The 18,585-nt window shown below is 30.1% G+C and overlaps 1 protein-coding gene across 2 annotated transcripts in view; it reads left to right on the plus strand.

The window, feature by feature from the left end:
* Plc21C (Phospholipase C at 21C) overlaps positions 1–18,585 on the plus strand; it is a 275,613-nt gene that overhangs the window by 184,054 nt on the left and 72,974 nt on the right. For both annotated transcript variants that reach the window (XM_075369551.1, XM_075369552.1), the window contains exon 6: positions 15,965–16,049. In XM_075369551.1, coding sequence (XP_075225666.1) covers positions 15,965–16,049 — 85 coding nt within the window. The remainder of the gene's footprint in view (positions 1–15,964; positions 16,050–18,585) is intronic.

Genomic DNA, 18,585 nt, shown 5'->3' on the forward strand with positions numbered 1-18,585 from the left:
AATTTTTCTGTTCACCCATCATCCTTTTTGTTTTACACCACCCATTATCCTGTTTGAGGTTATGGGTATAAGTCAGATTGTGCTAGTTCTTTGCTGAGGATGTCAGGATGTAAAGTATGTACATTCATCATATTTCTATCTGGGGAACTTTCCTATCTGTTTGTCCAATAACTGCATACATAATAATGTTAATGGCTGAATACCTTATGTTTAAAATAACATTAGAGGTGAGGATCTTCTAATATCTTAAAGTACAAATTATAATATCACAAAAGAGGGAGTGAAATTCAATCGGCTTCCAGGAGATTATTTTGGATTATTATTGGCTTCCAGAATTTTATTTTAGATTTTAAAATATTCTTCTGGAAGCCGATTGAATTTCACTGAGTTGGGAGTGAGTGACATTTAATTTTGTTTTAGGAAATAAGTTTGTCTGACAGTAGTAGTATGTTGACAATTCCCAAATTTTAATTCTTGCAAGTATTTGTTTTGAGTTCATTTTAAACGTTGAAACATCTGTTACTGCATTTATAATACCATCAGTATACATGTGGGTTCCATAAGACAAATTAAAATTAAGAAAAAAGCAAATATTTTGAATAAACATATTTGCCAACTATATTGTGTAATATTATTTTGTTAAATTCAGATATCGGGTTTTAGTTTTCTTTGAATTTATGAGTTTACTAATAATATTAGTGTTATAATAGTACCAGAATTCTTTAGTGTTAATAAAATTTGTGTTAGTATTGATTTTTATATTATTTATGCTTTATTCTGTTAAACATTATTATTGCAGTTTGCCAATTGTATACTTTGTGGAGTTTTTGTCATTAAAGCTATTAGTGCTATTGTTATTAATAGTTTTTTTTTTTAGCTAGAATAGTCTTAGTATTGACAAATTTATATATGAACTTAAGGGATTGTGATTTAATTGATTTTTGAATAGAATAAAATGAAAAATTATGTGGTGTAATATTAACTTAACATTATAACAATGTGCAGTACTATGTTACTACTTTAATAAATCTATCACACATTTTTTGAAGAACCTTTTGTTGTATAAATGCATATTTCATGTTTTTGTTATCAGTAAATAATCTTCCTGTAATTATATAGAATCTAATCAATTTTTATTTTAAAACAACAATAAAATGGAAATCAATATTCTGTCAGGTATGTGAACATACACAGTAGGTCTGAAAAGTTCCTGAACTAAATTTCTGTAGTCGATATAAATAGCGCTATCTATCAGACAACCAAGGAACTATGTAGTATGATGTCTGACAAGTGTGTACAAAATTTCATGACGTTTCGTCTCTCCAGTATCAAGCTATATTTGGCTGCATACATTTTGTTCATGTGACCTTGTGCGAGCTTGCGACATTGAACAGAAAAGCACAATAAAATTTTGTGTTAGACTTCAAAAATCTTTTGTTGAAACTAACTTTATGATACAGCAAGCATTTGGTGTTAAAGCCACATCTCATATTACAACATACACGTGGTGGAAGCGATTTAAAGATGGTAAAGAGTCGTTGGATGATGATGAACGAAGCAGGAGGCTGTCAACAGCTGTTCACGATGAACGCTCCTGATCTAACAACTTCTAACTTGCCAAACAACTTACTGCATTCATCCACTGTCCATGCTGGTATACTTGTGACGTACTCTTTGTTTGTTGTTACCACAAGCTTACTGATATCGCTGTCACTGCAACCACTTTGAACTTGGGCTTGCAAAACTACTGTGTTATTGCTTGTTATCACAACTATGCTGAATATGGCCTTACAAAACTACTGACTCTCTGCTGGTCTCTGGCAATATTTATATTCCCTAACCTGTAGAACCAGCACCTGCTTCATCCCTTTAATTGTTGAAGCGTATCATTTTTATCGTCCGCACATCATATTGTTTTTCTATAACTTCTTATTCCGGTCTGATAACCTTTCTGGTCAAACAACAGCTTTTGGAGATGCCATTGTCTGTATTACAGATTGTTAAACAGACAGATTGCTCTAAGAAAAGAATCCCTTTTTATTTTTATTTTCTCTTTCTTCTTAATTAGAAGAAATCCATTACCCTGGTTCATTATACTTGCCCTGTTACAATATCTGCTGATGAATTTTGATAATTTTCTCTTAACTGCATCACAGTGATTTACCTAATATGCCACTGTAATGTGTGACTATATTAATTTAGTGGAAAATTGACTGTACGAGAACTCCATGGAAATGTCATCTATGTCACCAGATTTCATGGGTATATGAACCTTTCCTTTTGGGTTGTTGTGAAAAATAAAACATATCCCAAGAAATGTTATCACATTGGTAGAAACAAAAGAAGTAATTCAATTTCCTTGAAGAAATAAATACTGTTTGTAGCTTACTTATAAAAAGTTTATATTGTGTCTTATAATAGTAATGTATTAATGGAAGATAGTTATAGCATACGTATTAGTTAGGATAGATCAAACGTTAATTTTATTCTTAGTAATGACTTTTGGGCCACTTGTTGTAAATAATTCAATGAATATATTTTAATTATGTGATGTTATATATTAATGAAATATGGGGTGGTGGTTTTAACTTCATTGTTTAGATGTTTTTAATGATTATACCAAAATATACAAAATTCCTTTTATAATATGACAAGTAAAAGAGGAAAGTTAACAGGTTATGTATTTAATACTAGGTTAGTTGAAATGTTTTGGGGTAGACGTATGAGTTGTAGAAAAAGGTTTATTTCTAAAGGTTATTTCTACATCATTGAATTACTGATAAGTTGATTTTATGCCGAATCTTTTATAACTGCTGCTTTTTTAATCGTTATTTATTGCTACTTCTGTGTCATGCAGTTATTTGTGAATTTTTTTAGTGTATGAAAAATAAGTAATGTGTACAGTAAAAGAATTCCAATTATCTGAATTTTGAATAAATGAACAACAGATTAATTACAATTTATTCTTAATTAAACAAGGTGTATCACAAAGTTCTCCTGGGACTTTCATAACCTATTCTACTCGTGAAAATAATGGAAAAAGTTTATATAAACAACGTCCTAAAGTGGTTTGTTTGTGAGTTACAGCCAGTGATAAATTTCACTTGGATTTCAGTTACCCTTGTGAAATGAGGTCATACTGAAATTTTTAGGATGTTGATTAAGGAGCAGAATTAATGATTTATTATGGTTTTAACATGAAAAATTGAATAAAAAAGGTTCCACAACTTTATCTGCAGTAGTTTTTGAAAAAAATAGAGTAAAAAACCCTGTTTTTTATTAACTGAGGCAACAGAGACTCTAAAAATACTTAACCAGAAAAAATTCACTCTAGCAAATAAATTATTTGGAATGAGTTTGTAAAAGTATGTAGAATAAAAATATGCCGTAACATACATGAGCGAATAACTGTTTAATTTGTTAATTAACAAATTAAGGAATAATGTTTTGTTTTTCGCCAATAGTGGCTTTATATTTAATCATATGTAAAAATAAAAACTACTAATAGATAGCTGAGGAAATTTTTCATAAAAAACCTTCTGGATACTTTTTTCTATGAGCAAAAGTAAGGGTACTAGCGAATTTTACAATAAGCACAAAAATCATGCTATGGCAAAGTAGCCTGGAAACTGGGTACCTTCTCATATACAGTAAGACTAAATGGATAAATTAGTAATTTATCCATAATTTCTTAATAATTTTGCTTGTAGAAATAAATATTCGGGAACTTTTTTATGCAAAATTGTCTTAGTTTTCTACTGGTGATTATTATTTTTTCATAAGATTAAAAATAAACAAAAATATTGATGAAAAACTACATATTTTTTTCAAAAAACCACGTGTTTTCTACAGAGCAAAAAATTTGCAAAATCAGTCAAATTTAAGGTTAAATATTGAAATATGCCGTACTTTTATATAAATCTACAATGTTGCATAAAAATTTCTGTTTTCATTAATCTTTTATAAAAATTTAATTATAGCGTCATTTTCTTGTATTTATGAAGGATACTAACATTTACTTCCTAAAAAAACTCATTGAGAACTTAAAGTTTTTGAAAAACCATCTCTGCCATCTTAAATTGCATGTTTTACATTACAAATATCAATTAAAATATCTTTATACTTGAAAAAACAGAATTAATAATTATTGTTTTTGAGTGTTAGTCAAGGTACTAAAACATGCTTTTTTAAAAATGCAATTTTCAAATGTTGATAAATAAACAATAAAATAAAATATCAAGATATCCCTTACGGAATGAGTAGGTCAAGAACAGAATACTATATTGACTTTTTCATTTTTTGCAATTTGTTTATTGTTATAGCATCTTATCAACAACTTGTAAATTTTCACAGTAGATCTGGATTAACTGGCAATCAGATATTAAAAATACTTCAAAAATTTCATTAATTTATAGTCTTGGTTCTTCTGAATCTTTATCTTTTTGATTTTTTTTAATTATCTTTAATAGGAACAGAGTTCTGGAAGTTTATTTATTGCATGCCCTCAAGTTACACTACCTATGTTTGATAATTATGGTGTGATTTTTGTGCTTATTGTAAAATTCATCAGCGCTCTTAGTTTTGTTCTTAGAAAAAAGTACCTGCCAAAGTTCCTCAGCTATTTATTGATGCTTTATTGTTACATGTGATTAAAAATAAAATTGCTGCTATTGGCAAAAAACAAAACATTATTCCTTAATTTGTTAATTAATAAATTAAATAATTAATTGTTCATGTCCGTTAGGGCACATTTTTATTCTATATACTTTTATGAACCCATGCCAATAATTTATTTCCTTTAGTAAATTTTTTCTAGGTTAAATTCTCTACTGACTCCGCTATATGGTGACATACAATAATAACTTTGTTAAATAGGTGATAAATACATAAAACTTTAAGGAATTTAATTTTGAACAAGATTGTATAAGATAAATTGAATAAAACAAAGAAAAGTTAAAAAAATTTGAATTTTATTTAGAAACAGTACACTAGATCAAAGTGAATTCTACATATCAGTTTATAGTAAATGTTGAAAAACGACCCTACCATTTTCATCACATTTCTTGACACGCTTCTATGCTGCTTTTGTTGCTCTTTTTTAGTACTTCACGGCTGTCCTTAAGTTGCTCAGCCGCATCTGCAATGCAGACAATTAATCCTCATGAGAATTTTTGTTTTGTATATAATATTTTCCATTCATTCTCATACGCAAAAATCTAAAGATGTTAGATCAGGTTATCATGATGATCTGGAATGTAGGCCTCCACGACTAATCCATTTTCTTCATTTTTGGGAAGTGATTGGAAATAGCACAATAGAAGTGGGCAGGCACACCCTTGTTCTAGAGAATTACACTTTGCTTCTCAGCACTAGAGGAATATCATCAGCAGTTGCAGCAGTTCTTCTTGAAGAAAGTACAAGTAGACCTCAGCATTTAAGCAGCTAGGTAATATGAAAGGACCAAACGGCTGATTGTGAAGAAGGCCGCACAATACATTGATGCTAAGTCAGTGTTAAAAATTGCTTTCCACCATTTCATGAGGATTTACGTCTGCCCATTTATGCTCACTGCATTAGCTATTGAGAGAAATCGCCTCATCGGTAAACAAAACATATTTGTAGAGTTGTTGATTTGTTTTCCAACAGTTGCAATGCACCAAACGAAGCAGACCATCTCCTGGGTGTAGATGTTGAACTGGCTGTTTATGATAAGGATAAAACTTGTTTTGTTTAAATGTTCTCCAAACCATTGAATGTGAAACTGATCCACTTGGAAAGACATTGTGTACTTATACCAGGACTGCGCTCGATAATAATTTCATCAATAATAACGTGTTGTCCAGATCGTTCATATCTGGTATAAACACTAGGTAGTGAACCTGTTTCCCAAATATTGCAAAAAGTCGTGCTAATTTTTTTTTTGGATTTGAAATCCTGCAATTCAGAAAACATATTTCATATTCTACTGCAGCAGCTGTAGCATTACTATTACACACATCCAGAATGAATACCATATCAGTGTATTCCTCTGTTGTATATAAGTATGATATTACTTCAATAGCAAACCATTCCACATTCAAATTAAAATTCACAGAAAACCTTCACTAAATAGCACAATTCACAGTACCCAATGTATTTAATGTACCTTATAGATTGATTTAAACCCTAATACAGTATTATTTATTTTTGGTCAGCCCTTGTTATTTTATTGCCAACTTTTAAATAATTTTTTTTCAAATAACTTATTGTATTTCTGTCATCAACCCATTGGCTTACACAGCCAGCTACACATTTCAAGTTCCTTATTTCATTGGTAGCTGTGAGATGGACTGAGCAGCTGTAGCTTCTTCTTAGTGTTTCCTTCTTTCTGTCAATAGGTAGCATGACATGTTACATACCATTCCTAGAAATCGATCTGTTGAATGGTGTGTAACACAATCGATTTCTCTCAATAGATGCAAGTTACAAGCATTTGTTTTTGGTGATTTCCCCAGCTATGCAGTAGTAAAAATGGTGTACCTTAAGAAGTACCTCTCTGAGGAGGAACTTGAAAATATGAGAACAAAAGTGACAGTGATGTATTAGAAAGTGACATTTTTGAAAAAAAGTGATTCTGACAGTACTTCTGATAATGAAGACAGTGAGATAAATGATACTAGTGGTGACAGTAAGGTAAACGAAACTGATAATGCCAACGAAGTTGCAAGTTTAAGCTAAGTGCAAGTTTTGCTAAAAGACAGAAGGTAGAAAAGTGGAAATGGGAAATAAATAAAGATGAACCTTCCGAAATACCATTTTCTGGTTCTGAGCATCAACCCTAGGGTTCAGAGACAGCTCCTCCTCAATCAACCCCCTTAGATACGGACAGGAAAAAGGCCTGTGTTTCTTTTTGAGGTGATGTAGCAGTAGAAACAAATAGGTATGATTTCTGTCAAAAGTATCCTAATTCAAAATCAAACAGTATTTGATTTCCCACTACATCTGATGAAATTCAAGTATATTTTTCTTTATGTATTCTCATGGCACAGGTGAAAAAGCTAGCACTTCAGTCATACTGGTCCATAAAAAAATCATTACATACTCCTTTATTTTCTAAAGTCATGCTATATAGAAGATTCTTACTTATTTCTAAATTTCTTCATTTTGTAAACAAAATGAAGGCTGCAAACCATCTAAACAAATTTCAACCTGTTATTTATTATCGGAAAAAAAATTTCAAAAATGTTTATTATCCTGAGGAAAATGTTGCAATTGATGAAAGCCTCATGAAATTCAGAGGTAGACTCTGCTGTATCAAATTCAATCCCCAAAAAGGGGCACGTTTTAGAATAAAGTTCTACAAAATCTGTGAGTCAAATAGTGACTACTGTTCAGGTTTTGGCATTTATACAGGAAAGAAACCTGAGCCAGTCAATAAAGAAATTCTCACTAGTAAAGCTGTTGTTATGGACCGTATGCAACTGTATCTGGACAATGGTTATATAGTTATTTGTTGATAACTGCCACACTTCACCATCATTGTTTGTAAGGCTAACTGAAAGGGAAAAAATGCAGTAGGAACAGTTAGATCCATAACATGAAATATACCAGACCAATTCAACAAATCAAAATTGAAAAAGGGAGAGACAGTTATATTGTTTTCACACAAACTCATGGCTCTGAAGTGAATGGATAAAAAAAGAAGTAAATGTTTTATCCACTATCCATACAGATGTCAGTATGACACCTACAGGAAAAACTGACAGGAAAACCAGATCCCCAATCCAGAAGCCCCAAGCAGTTATAAATTACAATAATTCAATGAATGCAGTTGACATGTAGGATCAGCATTGTCATCTTTCCCTCTCATGAGAAAGTATGCCAAGTGGTATAAGAAAAATTTCTCTTACCTCGTGGAAGTTGGCATATTCTACTCATTACTCATATAACCTACTAAAAAGAGTAACAAGAAACATCCAGTTTCAGTCAGTTCAGAATTCAGCTGGTTGAGGACATAATAGAGCAGGTCACTCTACCAGACTGCCCTAGACGTGGAAGTCCCCAATCTGGAATATCCCCTTAGACTGCAAGCAGCAAATTGGGGACATTTTGTCAAATTTAACCCTCCTAATCTCAACAAGAAAACATCCTCCAGAAGCTATGTTGTGTGCAAAGCAAGGAAGAAAAAAGTGAAACATGGTATGAGTGTGAAAAGTGTCTGGTAACGTTGCATATAGGGATGTGCAAAAACACTCAGGGGAGTGTTTTCAGGTATACCACACCTCTCTCTCTTTTTCCTGTTTAGCCTCCGGTAACTACCGTTTAGATAATTCTTCAGAGGATGATATGTATGGGTGTAAATGAAGTGTAGTCTTGTACATTCTCAGTTCGACCATTCCTGAGATGTGTGGTTAATTGAAACCCAACCACCAAAGAACACCGGTATCCACGATCTAGTATTCAAATCCGTATAAAAATAACTGGCTTTACTAGGACCTGAACGCTGTAACTCTCGACTTTCCAAATCAGCTGATTTGGGAAGACGCGTTAACCACTAGACCAACCCGATGGATTAGGTATACCACACCTACAAAATATTCTGTAAACACTACTATCATCACTTCAATAAATAATAAGGTAAGATTTGTAAAAATTTCTTATCAAAAAAATTATGTAATTGTGAGAAAAGTATGTATGACAGAATATGCTTACTTTGTTAAAATTAAGTAGTAAATGCAGAGTCGACTATGGGGAAAAATATTGGTAAGCAAATGGGTTAATAAAATAATTATTATTAAGTAACCGTTATTTTACAATTGTTATGTAATTTCAAGTTTTTAAAAAAATTTTTAACTGCCGTTTTTAAAGGTAAATTTTGTTTTTACTAATTTTCACATCACCAAAAAAACATTTGGTTTTTGTTTACTTTAAATAAAATTTTTTTTGAAAATGTAGTAATGAACAGTTTCTAAATAAAGTTCAAATTTTTCTAACTTTTCTTTGTTTTATTCAACTTACCTTTCACCATTTTGTTCAGAATTAATTTCTGTACAAGTTTTGTTTAAAAGTTTTTTGTGTTTATTACTCATTTAACAAAGTTATTGTATATCAAACATAAAAGACAGGCAGGATTTTTTACCCTTTATTGTTTTTCAACTGATTTCACAAAAACTGCTGTTGATATGGTTCTGGGACCTATTTTATTCTATTTTTCAGGTCAAAACCCATAAGAAATCAGTTATTCTGCCCTTTAATTAACATCCTAAAAAGTGAAATCTTGCATTAGCCATAACTTGTAAGTGAAGCATTTTAGGACATGTTTTTATGAATTTTTTCCATTATTTCACTAGTAGAATACATTATGAAAGTCCTGAGCGAACTTAGTTGTATACACTTTGTAATTCGTTGTATATTCCTCATTTTTTAATTTTTATTGGTATTTTTTTTATGATTCAACACAACCTCAAAGCTTGTGTCATGGGAATATGAAATGGAAATGTTGTAGCAAATGAAAAATACCATACCTAACCGGGATTCAAACCCGGGCACTCCAGATGGAAGAGTGAGATGCTATCACTCTATCATGGAAATCAGCCAGGACAAAATTTTTAAATTATTAATGCCACCTTAAAAGATCTATCTGTCCTTTATCTAAGCTTCCATTTACAGATGCTATTGACCTGTTAAAATAGCATGAAATTCAGTTAGGGTATTGTTCAGACATGAAATCAAGCTAATGATTATATATAATAAAGTGAAGGAACATCTCTTAGGAGGCTTAGTACTAATATCAGATGAAAATACTCCTTTACAGTGGAAACATGGTTCAATAGTAAAAACATTAACAGACTCAGACAATTTAATACACGTTGTGGATGTCAAAATGACTTCTGAAATACTTCATAGACGAACACACAAACTATGTTTGTTACTATTCTTAAAGGATCGAACAAGTACTTATATCCAAAGTGTTTCATTAATTGAGATAGCTGTTTAAACATGGAAATTATTTGTTCAAAATATCAATCTATTTAATCAAGCTGTTTACTTAATTGAGGTATCCGATTAAATATGTAAAATATTTATTCAAGATTTCTATTTAAACATGGAAAATATTTTTCTAGTTATCTATTTAATCAAATATTTACTTAATCAAGGTATCTACTTATTCAAGGTATTTGCTTATTTTACATATTTATTCAATACAGATTTTTGGATTGAAAGGGTTTATTTATTTAAAGAACTTATTCAATTCAAGATTTATTTATACAAGGGTTATCCATTATTATTACTTTTTATTTCATTATATCAATGAACATTTATAAAAAATCGACTGATTTTTCCGCTGGCCATATTTCAGACATGAAATCAAATATTATTTGATTTCTGGTGATTTCTTCTGTAATTTCTTATCATTATTTATCAGATTGTTAATGAACATATTTTTCTTTATTTCTTTAGTTTTAAATGATTCACCAAACTAGTTACTAGTAACTAGTTGTCTTTATTAGGATCCTAAAAGTTAACCTATTTAAAGTTTTAAACAATGTATCAAATCTTTACTGGAAAGAATTTATGTAGTTTGCAGACTCTAAATATTATAAATATTAAAACAACATGTTTTTCAGTTTAAATAAATTACAGTCTAACCTATAATGTATTGTTCACTTCATTATTTACACAACCAACAGTTCTGTACAAATCATTACCTAAAACAGTTATGATAATAATTGTACATAGGAGGTCTGTTTTTTCAACCTCCAATCGTGCATCCAAGTAAACAAGAGATAGGCAGGAGCAGGTCTGCTTGTCGTGCTATTGCGCCGCCCCCTACCATAACCTCTGTCATTGCCGGTTTCATTGTATCAGTCTGAGCCAAGCTACAGGCAATTGAACATAACTGCTATGATCAATTCTCCTGCCAAGTGTAAGCTAGGAAGTGTGATACGTTTTCTGCCAGCAGAAAAATGTAGCACTGCTGAAATTCATCGCAGAATGAGCCTAGTGTATGGTGAAAAGTTTATTAGTGATGGTAGTGTACGGGAATGGTGTAGGAAATTTAAAGAAGGGCAAACAGACATCCATGATGAAGGTGGGTAAGGACACAAGTCTGTCGCTACCATACGCCTGGTTGGGCGTGTTGATTTTGTCCTTGACAAACAGAGGTTTACAATAAGTGAACTTTCTACAGAAATTTCAAGGTCTCCTCTGTACACAATTGTGACGAAAGACCTGGGATACAGGAAACTGTGTGTGCATTGGGTCCCAAAGATGTTGAGTGATGATCACAAAACACAGCGAATGGCGTCAGCTCATGGTAATGAGGGGGAAGAGTTTTTAAAGTCTATCATTATTGGTGATGAGACTTGGATCCAGTATGACAATCCAGAAACCAAAGAACAGTCTAAACAGTAGATGCACACTTCTTTAAAGAAGTCATAAAAGTTCAGACACTGAGCAGCTGGAAAACAATGGCTACAGCTTTTTGGTACTATAAAGTGTCTTGATGGACTTTGTGGAGCAGAGGACAACAATAGCAAAGGAAGTTTATATTGAATCTTTACGTCGCCTCCACAGACTAATCCAGAACAAACGAAGAGGCATGTTCTTGCCTGGTGTGATTTTGATCTATGACAATACACAAGTGCACTGTGCCAATTTGACACAAGACCTTCTCAAATAATTCAAGTGAGAAGTTTTCAACCATCTACTGTCCAGTCCTAGCACCTAGCGTGTAACATACACAAATGAGTTTATTTTGTAATATTTGGTAAGAAGGTAAGTAAAAATTTCCAAATTTGTTAGCTACTAGTGATGAAATGTTGGTATATAGCAACCGTAAGACAAAATATGAGCAACTTGAGTAGCTTCACCCTTGATCACAAATATATTAAAACGTGTTGGATCTCCATGGCAGAGTGGTAGTGTCTCGGCCTTTCATCTGGAGGTCCTGGGTTCAAATTCTGGTCAGCCATGGCATTTTTCATACAGTACAAAATTCCATTTCCATATCCCATGCACACGCTTCAAGGTGATATAAGACAAAAAAAACGAAGCAAACTCTTTCTACATGCAAGTTTCCTTTGGGATCAATTTAAAGTCTTGTAGATTACCAAAGTATCACAGGGAAAGTGATTAAGCTATGACACGAACCTGTTGTTAAATGTTCCAGAAATTGTGCCGCAGTATTCAAAATTTATGATGAGAGGAGCCGACAAAAAGTTTTTTCCTACAAAAAAATGTTGTCAGTTCACCTGTTTGTCCTTTTGCTGGAAAATTTCAGCCAGGATATTTTCTGTGGGTTGTTCACAGTACAGTCTAGACTTAACTTGAAGTGATTCCCATCTGTTTAATTATATTAAATGAATTTAATGATAATGGTTTATGAAAAAAATAAAAGAAGATATCAAGTAATGGTGAAATAACTGATGAGTTTGATGGGAATATTTTGAAGCTTTTGAATTTGTGCATCATGTCAGTGATGCTAGCAGTTATGAAGAGAAGTATAGAAAGATATACAATTTTTGTAAAAAATGTTTATTTCTATATTAAAAAAGTTTAAAATCAATTTATTTTTACTTTCAAGTTGCTTCTTTTATTGTGTATTATTAATGTACAAGTTAATATGTTTGTTACCAAATCTAATTTTGAATTAAGTTTTAATTATAATCTTTTGATATATATATATTTTTTCTTTTATTTCATATAAAAATTCATAAAGTTACAGTGATACCTGTGTTATTTAGTTTGATATACTGACACTGCATTGTACTCTCAAATAAATGTAACCGCCGTCTGAATAATGCATTTTTTTCCAGTAGGTTTTTTATCTGCAAGTTATAATTTCCAAGATCTATCACGGATACTTGATTCACTGACATAAGCTTACATAATAGCTACATGTAAGAGGTATATACCGTAATGTTTACATTTACATTATGCACATTAAGAATTACAGACAATAAAAATACTGTAATTATAAAATATATTCTATCACTGATAATCTGTGCATGAGTTTCCACTATTAAAAAAAGTTGACAAATTATCCACAAAAGTTTTTTTTTAAATAAATTTATGAGTTTTTTTAAAAATACCATTAGATAAAACAAATTATAAGTGGATTTTAGTTTTTGGCACTTGCAAAATTGAGAAAAAATGCAGTATTTATTCCTCAACATAATTACACTACTTCCATTTGTGCATGTTTTTTCACTACTTCATACTAGACAGACAGTACAGTCACACCATATATTTAGGAAACAAGAGTTGCTTCGTTGAAGTTTGTTTTTAGCATACTACAAAACAATTTTTTAATATTTTATATAGAAGATAGTTTAATTTTAGTTATATTTAGAAATATGTACTTTAATCTATAAAGTAACAGAAATAACATTACACCAGTAATTAGTTGCCATACAGTATTTTTATAAACTGAACTTCTGTAAGGCACTGTATTTATACAATGTTTTAACTATACTATCTTAACAGTAACTAAACTGCACTTGTGTGAAAGCGAGGTTCATCGATATAGCCTTGTTAAGTATGGTAATAGAAGCCTTTCACCCTAGCTTAGCTGTCTTAAAAATTCCTGGGATATGTTAAAATACTTAATAATTAGTGGAAGTATTTTTTATTTATTTATTTTTTTTTAAGTTTGACTAGAGAGGGAAAATGGCCTAACAAAAAAATGTTTGTAAATGAAACTTAATATCAAACGTTTCTCGATGTTCGACAAAGTGGCTTTTGTAGGGTGTTGAAGGTAATTTTGTTGGCTCATCCACAGATTTATCCTTACTAGTGTAATCAGTTGTAACCAGTTGTCAAATTTTCTACAGAAATTACGATTACTTTCTTCCTATGTGACCCCCGCCAGTAAATTTAGGTGTATGAAATTAAATTCTTCTTTCCTGATGTTATAATTTGTGAGGTTTCTTTCTTTAGATTAATTCCATTTAAATAAATTCATCATATATTAAACATTTTTATAACTTATCAGATATTTAATGGACTTTAAAAGTAGTAGATAATTTAATTTTGGATTTTTTGCTTAACATTTTTTTGGTACTGTGATCAACAATTATGGGGTGTTTTACTGAATTTACTCATTATTTAAAAAGTGTGTATAAATGACTTATATGTATGTATAAAAGTTAACAGTTAAGTTGTTCATATAGTTAGTTATTAAATGAATTGTGATCAATTAATTTTTGTCATAAAATTCTGAATATGTATGAATTAAAATTATAGAACACATTCAGTAATCTTTCATTTCAATACTGGTAGAGACAACAGTGGAGTCCTCTGTCCCCCCTCTTTTTTTACGAAAGAATGTGGTTTGTGAAAATAATTTATTAATATACTAGCATGTACTCCTCCACAAAACCTGTGTGATTCTTTTCTGATATGTTGATCATTTTGCACATGGCAGATCTTTATTGGCTTCCAGAAGATCTTTTTTAAGCTATTAGGGTAACTTCTTTGTCATTCGTGTTTCTAGTCGACTCTTATGTTGTATTTTATACTTTTATTGTGTTCTACATTGAACATGGTTATTCATTTTTCAGAAAACTTAATTTTTTCATGTCCTTTAAGCTTTCAGAATCAAATGGGTTAGCTAGCTTACTTGGTGAAGTGGAAGTTGTCTATAAAAGGGACATAATGCTCTTAATACTTATAAAGATAAATATTATTATATTATTATACCAAAAAGTATGTGCAGCAATGCTTTTTCTGTTTTAAGGTGCTAAATATCTCAATTAAGACACATGTCCTTGTTTTAAAACAGTAATGAATTACATCTAAATGATAAATTGATGAGAAAAACTTTCGTATACACAGAAATTGTGGAATGTTAATAATTTCAAGTTGTAACACTACATAAAGTAAAATTTAAAAGATTCTTTACCTGTAATTGGCCCAAAAATATTTGCATATAATTTGTAAAATATTTTATAAATTATATAGTAATTTGGATGAAGAAATGTAGATTGTTTGTTTTGGCTTACATTTCACAAAAATATATATGAAATAAATAGTATTAGAAAACGTTTTCCTTTTTTTGATTCATGTTGTTTTGTTTATAGTAAGTAATAATTGAATAGGCTGGAGCACGTCAATAATAACATGTATTGTAGTCACCACAGAGTTGTCTTAAGTGACATCTTTTTTAATAAAAAAAAATTAACACTATAAGAAATAGATATAAGATGATTTGTTTGTGCAATACCTTTACTTATATTATTAAATTAAAAGATAGAAATGAAAAATTTACAAAAAATAAATTTTAATTTTTTGGCCAATTAAATTGCTTTTTTTATGAACAGTTTATCAATATTTTCTATTTTAAAATTATTATAATTGTTTGGTTGAGCATAGCTCTTTATTTATATTTGCGTTATTGTTTTATTTTATATAAAATAGTGTGCAAAATATTGAAATTTTATTTTTTATATGCTAGTATGAAAAGTAGAGTTATTATTTTACACTGCATTACAGATGTCAAGCCTTTAAGATATATAAGCTACCCGCTATTCATCTTGCTAAAAATAATATTAATTGCTAAATTCCTTGTTCTTTTTTTTTCTGTAAATATTACAAGTAGGACAAAGTTAAAAAAAACTTTAGAAAATTTTTATTTATTTTATATTCTTCGTCAGTAGTTTCTCAACAAATTTAAAGATATTTTACTTGTAATCATTTACATCAACTTCAATGGCTTCCAGCTGGTTTAGGTTATTCACAGTGAATAACTTATGTTAGTAGTTAAATTATTTATGAGCCTAAAATTGAGTTTTGACAAGGGTAGGGAGTTTTATAACGATTATGAATTTTGTTATTCAATTTTTTCCCTTAAATTTCTTTGTTGAACAAATTAATTTATATGGTGTTATTGAATAAACATCAATATTTTTTTCCTTGTCACTATGTTTATTGTGATGTGTTTGTTTCTTGCACTTAAATTTTATAAATTTGATTCCTGTTATAGCATTGTGAAGTTATTTGCACAAAACAAAGAAGACAGAAGAAAAGTGGAAAAAGCACTTGATATATCTGGTTTCCCTTCTGCAAAGGTATATTTTATTTATTAATTGTTCTTACATTTCTGTATGTTTTAAATTTTTTTTTTATGATTAATTTACGTTTTTACAAAACGTAAATATAATGAAGCAGGATAATATACATATGTTAAAGTTTGGTTATATTATAAACATGTTTTGTTTTATATAAGCAGTATATCAAACTAATTGATGGTATCAGATGTTATAAATAAACTTTTTTTGTGTATTTTATTCTAGTAATATGGTAGCACTTATTCATTGAACAATGTGTTGTATATTTTTGTTTATCTCTTATTTTGTAAAATTTATTTACGTATTAAATTTGATTTACTCTGATAAAGTCACTATTATAATTTAAATTTAGACATCATTGTATTTTATTACTGTAATAATTTTTTTAAATTATTTATTATTTTGTAATATGTGCACCCTTCCATAAATATTATTTTTTTCTTTTTTTTACTTTTCTATTTTAGTGCATCAAAAATTTTTTAAGGTTATTTCATTTTGTGTTTTTATAAATAAGTTATCTACACATACAGGCTGTATAATATTGAAGTTGTGCTTATTAAGTAAAACCCTGGTTTCATTCAATAAGCATCTTATTCAGGCGCATTCTGCAATCTGTAAGTAGAAAATAGAGATCTTAGACAAGCTCATGTAGAATTCTGTCATTCCACCAAGCTCAGCTATACACAATCTGATAGCTATATCTAATTTTTGCATGGATCCATTAAGGTGGCTGACCCAATTATTATGATGTTTATCTTTAATAGAAAGGATTGAGTAAAAAGAAAAGGGGAGTGATCAGTATGCAGAAATTCATGTGAGATCCACATTCATCAAAAGAAGCATGTAATACAATAAAAAATTTCACCTCAGAGATTTATTGGCTTGCAAATTTTCAGCATTTGGGATTTGAGAAGTAGTAGAACATTTTCACAAATAAATGATGAGTTAGTGGAGTTAAAGAAATAAATAGGTGATATCAGTAATATTATTAACCAGTGATCCATCAATTTTTTTCTGTATTATGTAACCGTTTACCTGTGCTTCCATAAAATGCTCAAAAACTTTAATTTTATCGTTCAGCAGTCAGACCAAGCAGTTATAACTAATTAATTAGTGTTAAATGGTGACTGTATGTACAGAATAATGCAAAATACTTGTTTGCTGAAACCAGTTATGCACTAAAATTAATATAGAACGTAAAAACATCATTATGCAAATTTATAACTTTACTGTAAAATTGACTTGTAATGTACAGGATTTTTACACAGATGCACATCTTGATCCTGTTGCAGTTACTGCTGAGTCTGGGTACACAAAATGATTTTCGATTTTATATCTTCCCAATTTCTCCTTCTCCACTGTTGCTTAGATTCTCCTTATTTCTGTCTTTCCTTTTGACATATGCTTCGGTCTTCTTTTATCATCTCTACCCATTTATCCTTTTGATAATCTTTCTCTCTGTATATTACTTTAATGTCTTATTATTGTAATTTCTTTCTTTCAACTCTCTGTACTTTCCTGAGTATAGCTTTATATTGCTTATATATATATATATCTGGTTTATGCTTGCTTTCTTCTTGTTTTACCTTCTACAGCCTACAAGTTCATTTCTCTAGCCTTAAGCCTTCTTCATATTCTAAATCTTCTTCATATATTATTGTGTACATATAATACATCTTATACATATCTTTATCTTTTCTGCCACTTTGTTTTCCATGAGTTCCTAATTGCTCAATAGAGATTCCTTCTTTTTTTTTGTAATTTTGATATTTCATTTGTCATCTTTACACCTTTGCAAATCTCACTTCCCACTTATGTAAAACTTCTTATCATTCTCAAAGGATCCGCATCTGACATATCTTTAATTCTACTGGAAAATCATCGCACTGGTATTTTCCTTTTTACTTTATGTTTACAGAGATTCAAAACATTACTCCCAAGTGATAAGTGGCTTAGCTAACATTCTCCACTCTCCCCACATATCCTTGTATAATTTTAAAAATCATTTTATTATCCTTCCCAGTTTTTCTTTCACTCTGTTGTTTATTCCAAGTAAAAAATAAATGGAGCCTTTATTTATCTTCACTTATTGACAATTTATTTTGCATCGGTTTAGTTAAAATATACTATTTAACTATATATAAAAAACATAAAGAACTATAAACCCATAAACACTGAACACATACTTTACATTTTGATACTTATATTCAAAGTCTTAATTATTCGATAGAGGTATCTCTAATAGAAATTTTTTTTAGAGAGTAAGACTTCACAAAGGGAGTTTTTAAAAAGGGAGAAATCTTGCATATCAGCCAAATAATAGACGGTATAAATAACTTAACAAGGTTTGCTCATAGAGATAGTAATGTGATAAGGCTTAACTCATATTTATGAATTCTCATAAATATGAGTTGTGCTTGATACCTTCTCTCTCTTTTTTCCCAGCACGAAACCTTTAGTATATAAAGAAATATCACAGTTAATATTTTATTGTTTCTATAAGCCTCTCTACAAGATTTTCCCCCAACTTACTCAT

This window comes from Lycorma delicatula, chromosome 6 (genome assembly GCF_047948215.1).
Source record: "Lycorma delicatula isolate Av1 chromosome 6, ASM4794821v1, whole genome shotgun sequence".
Lineage (NCBI taxonomy): Eukaryota > Metazoa > Arthropoda > Insecta > Hemiptera > Fulgoridae > Lycorma > Lycorma delicatula.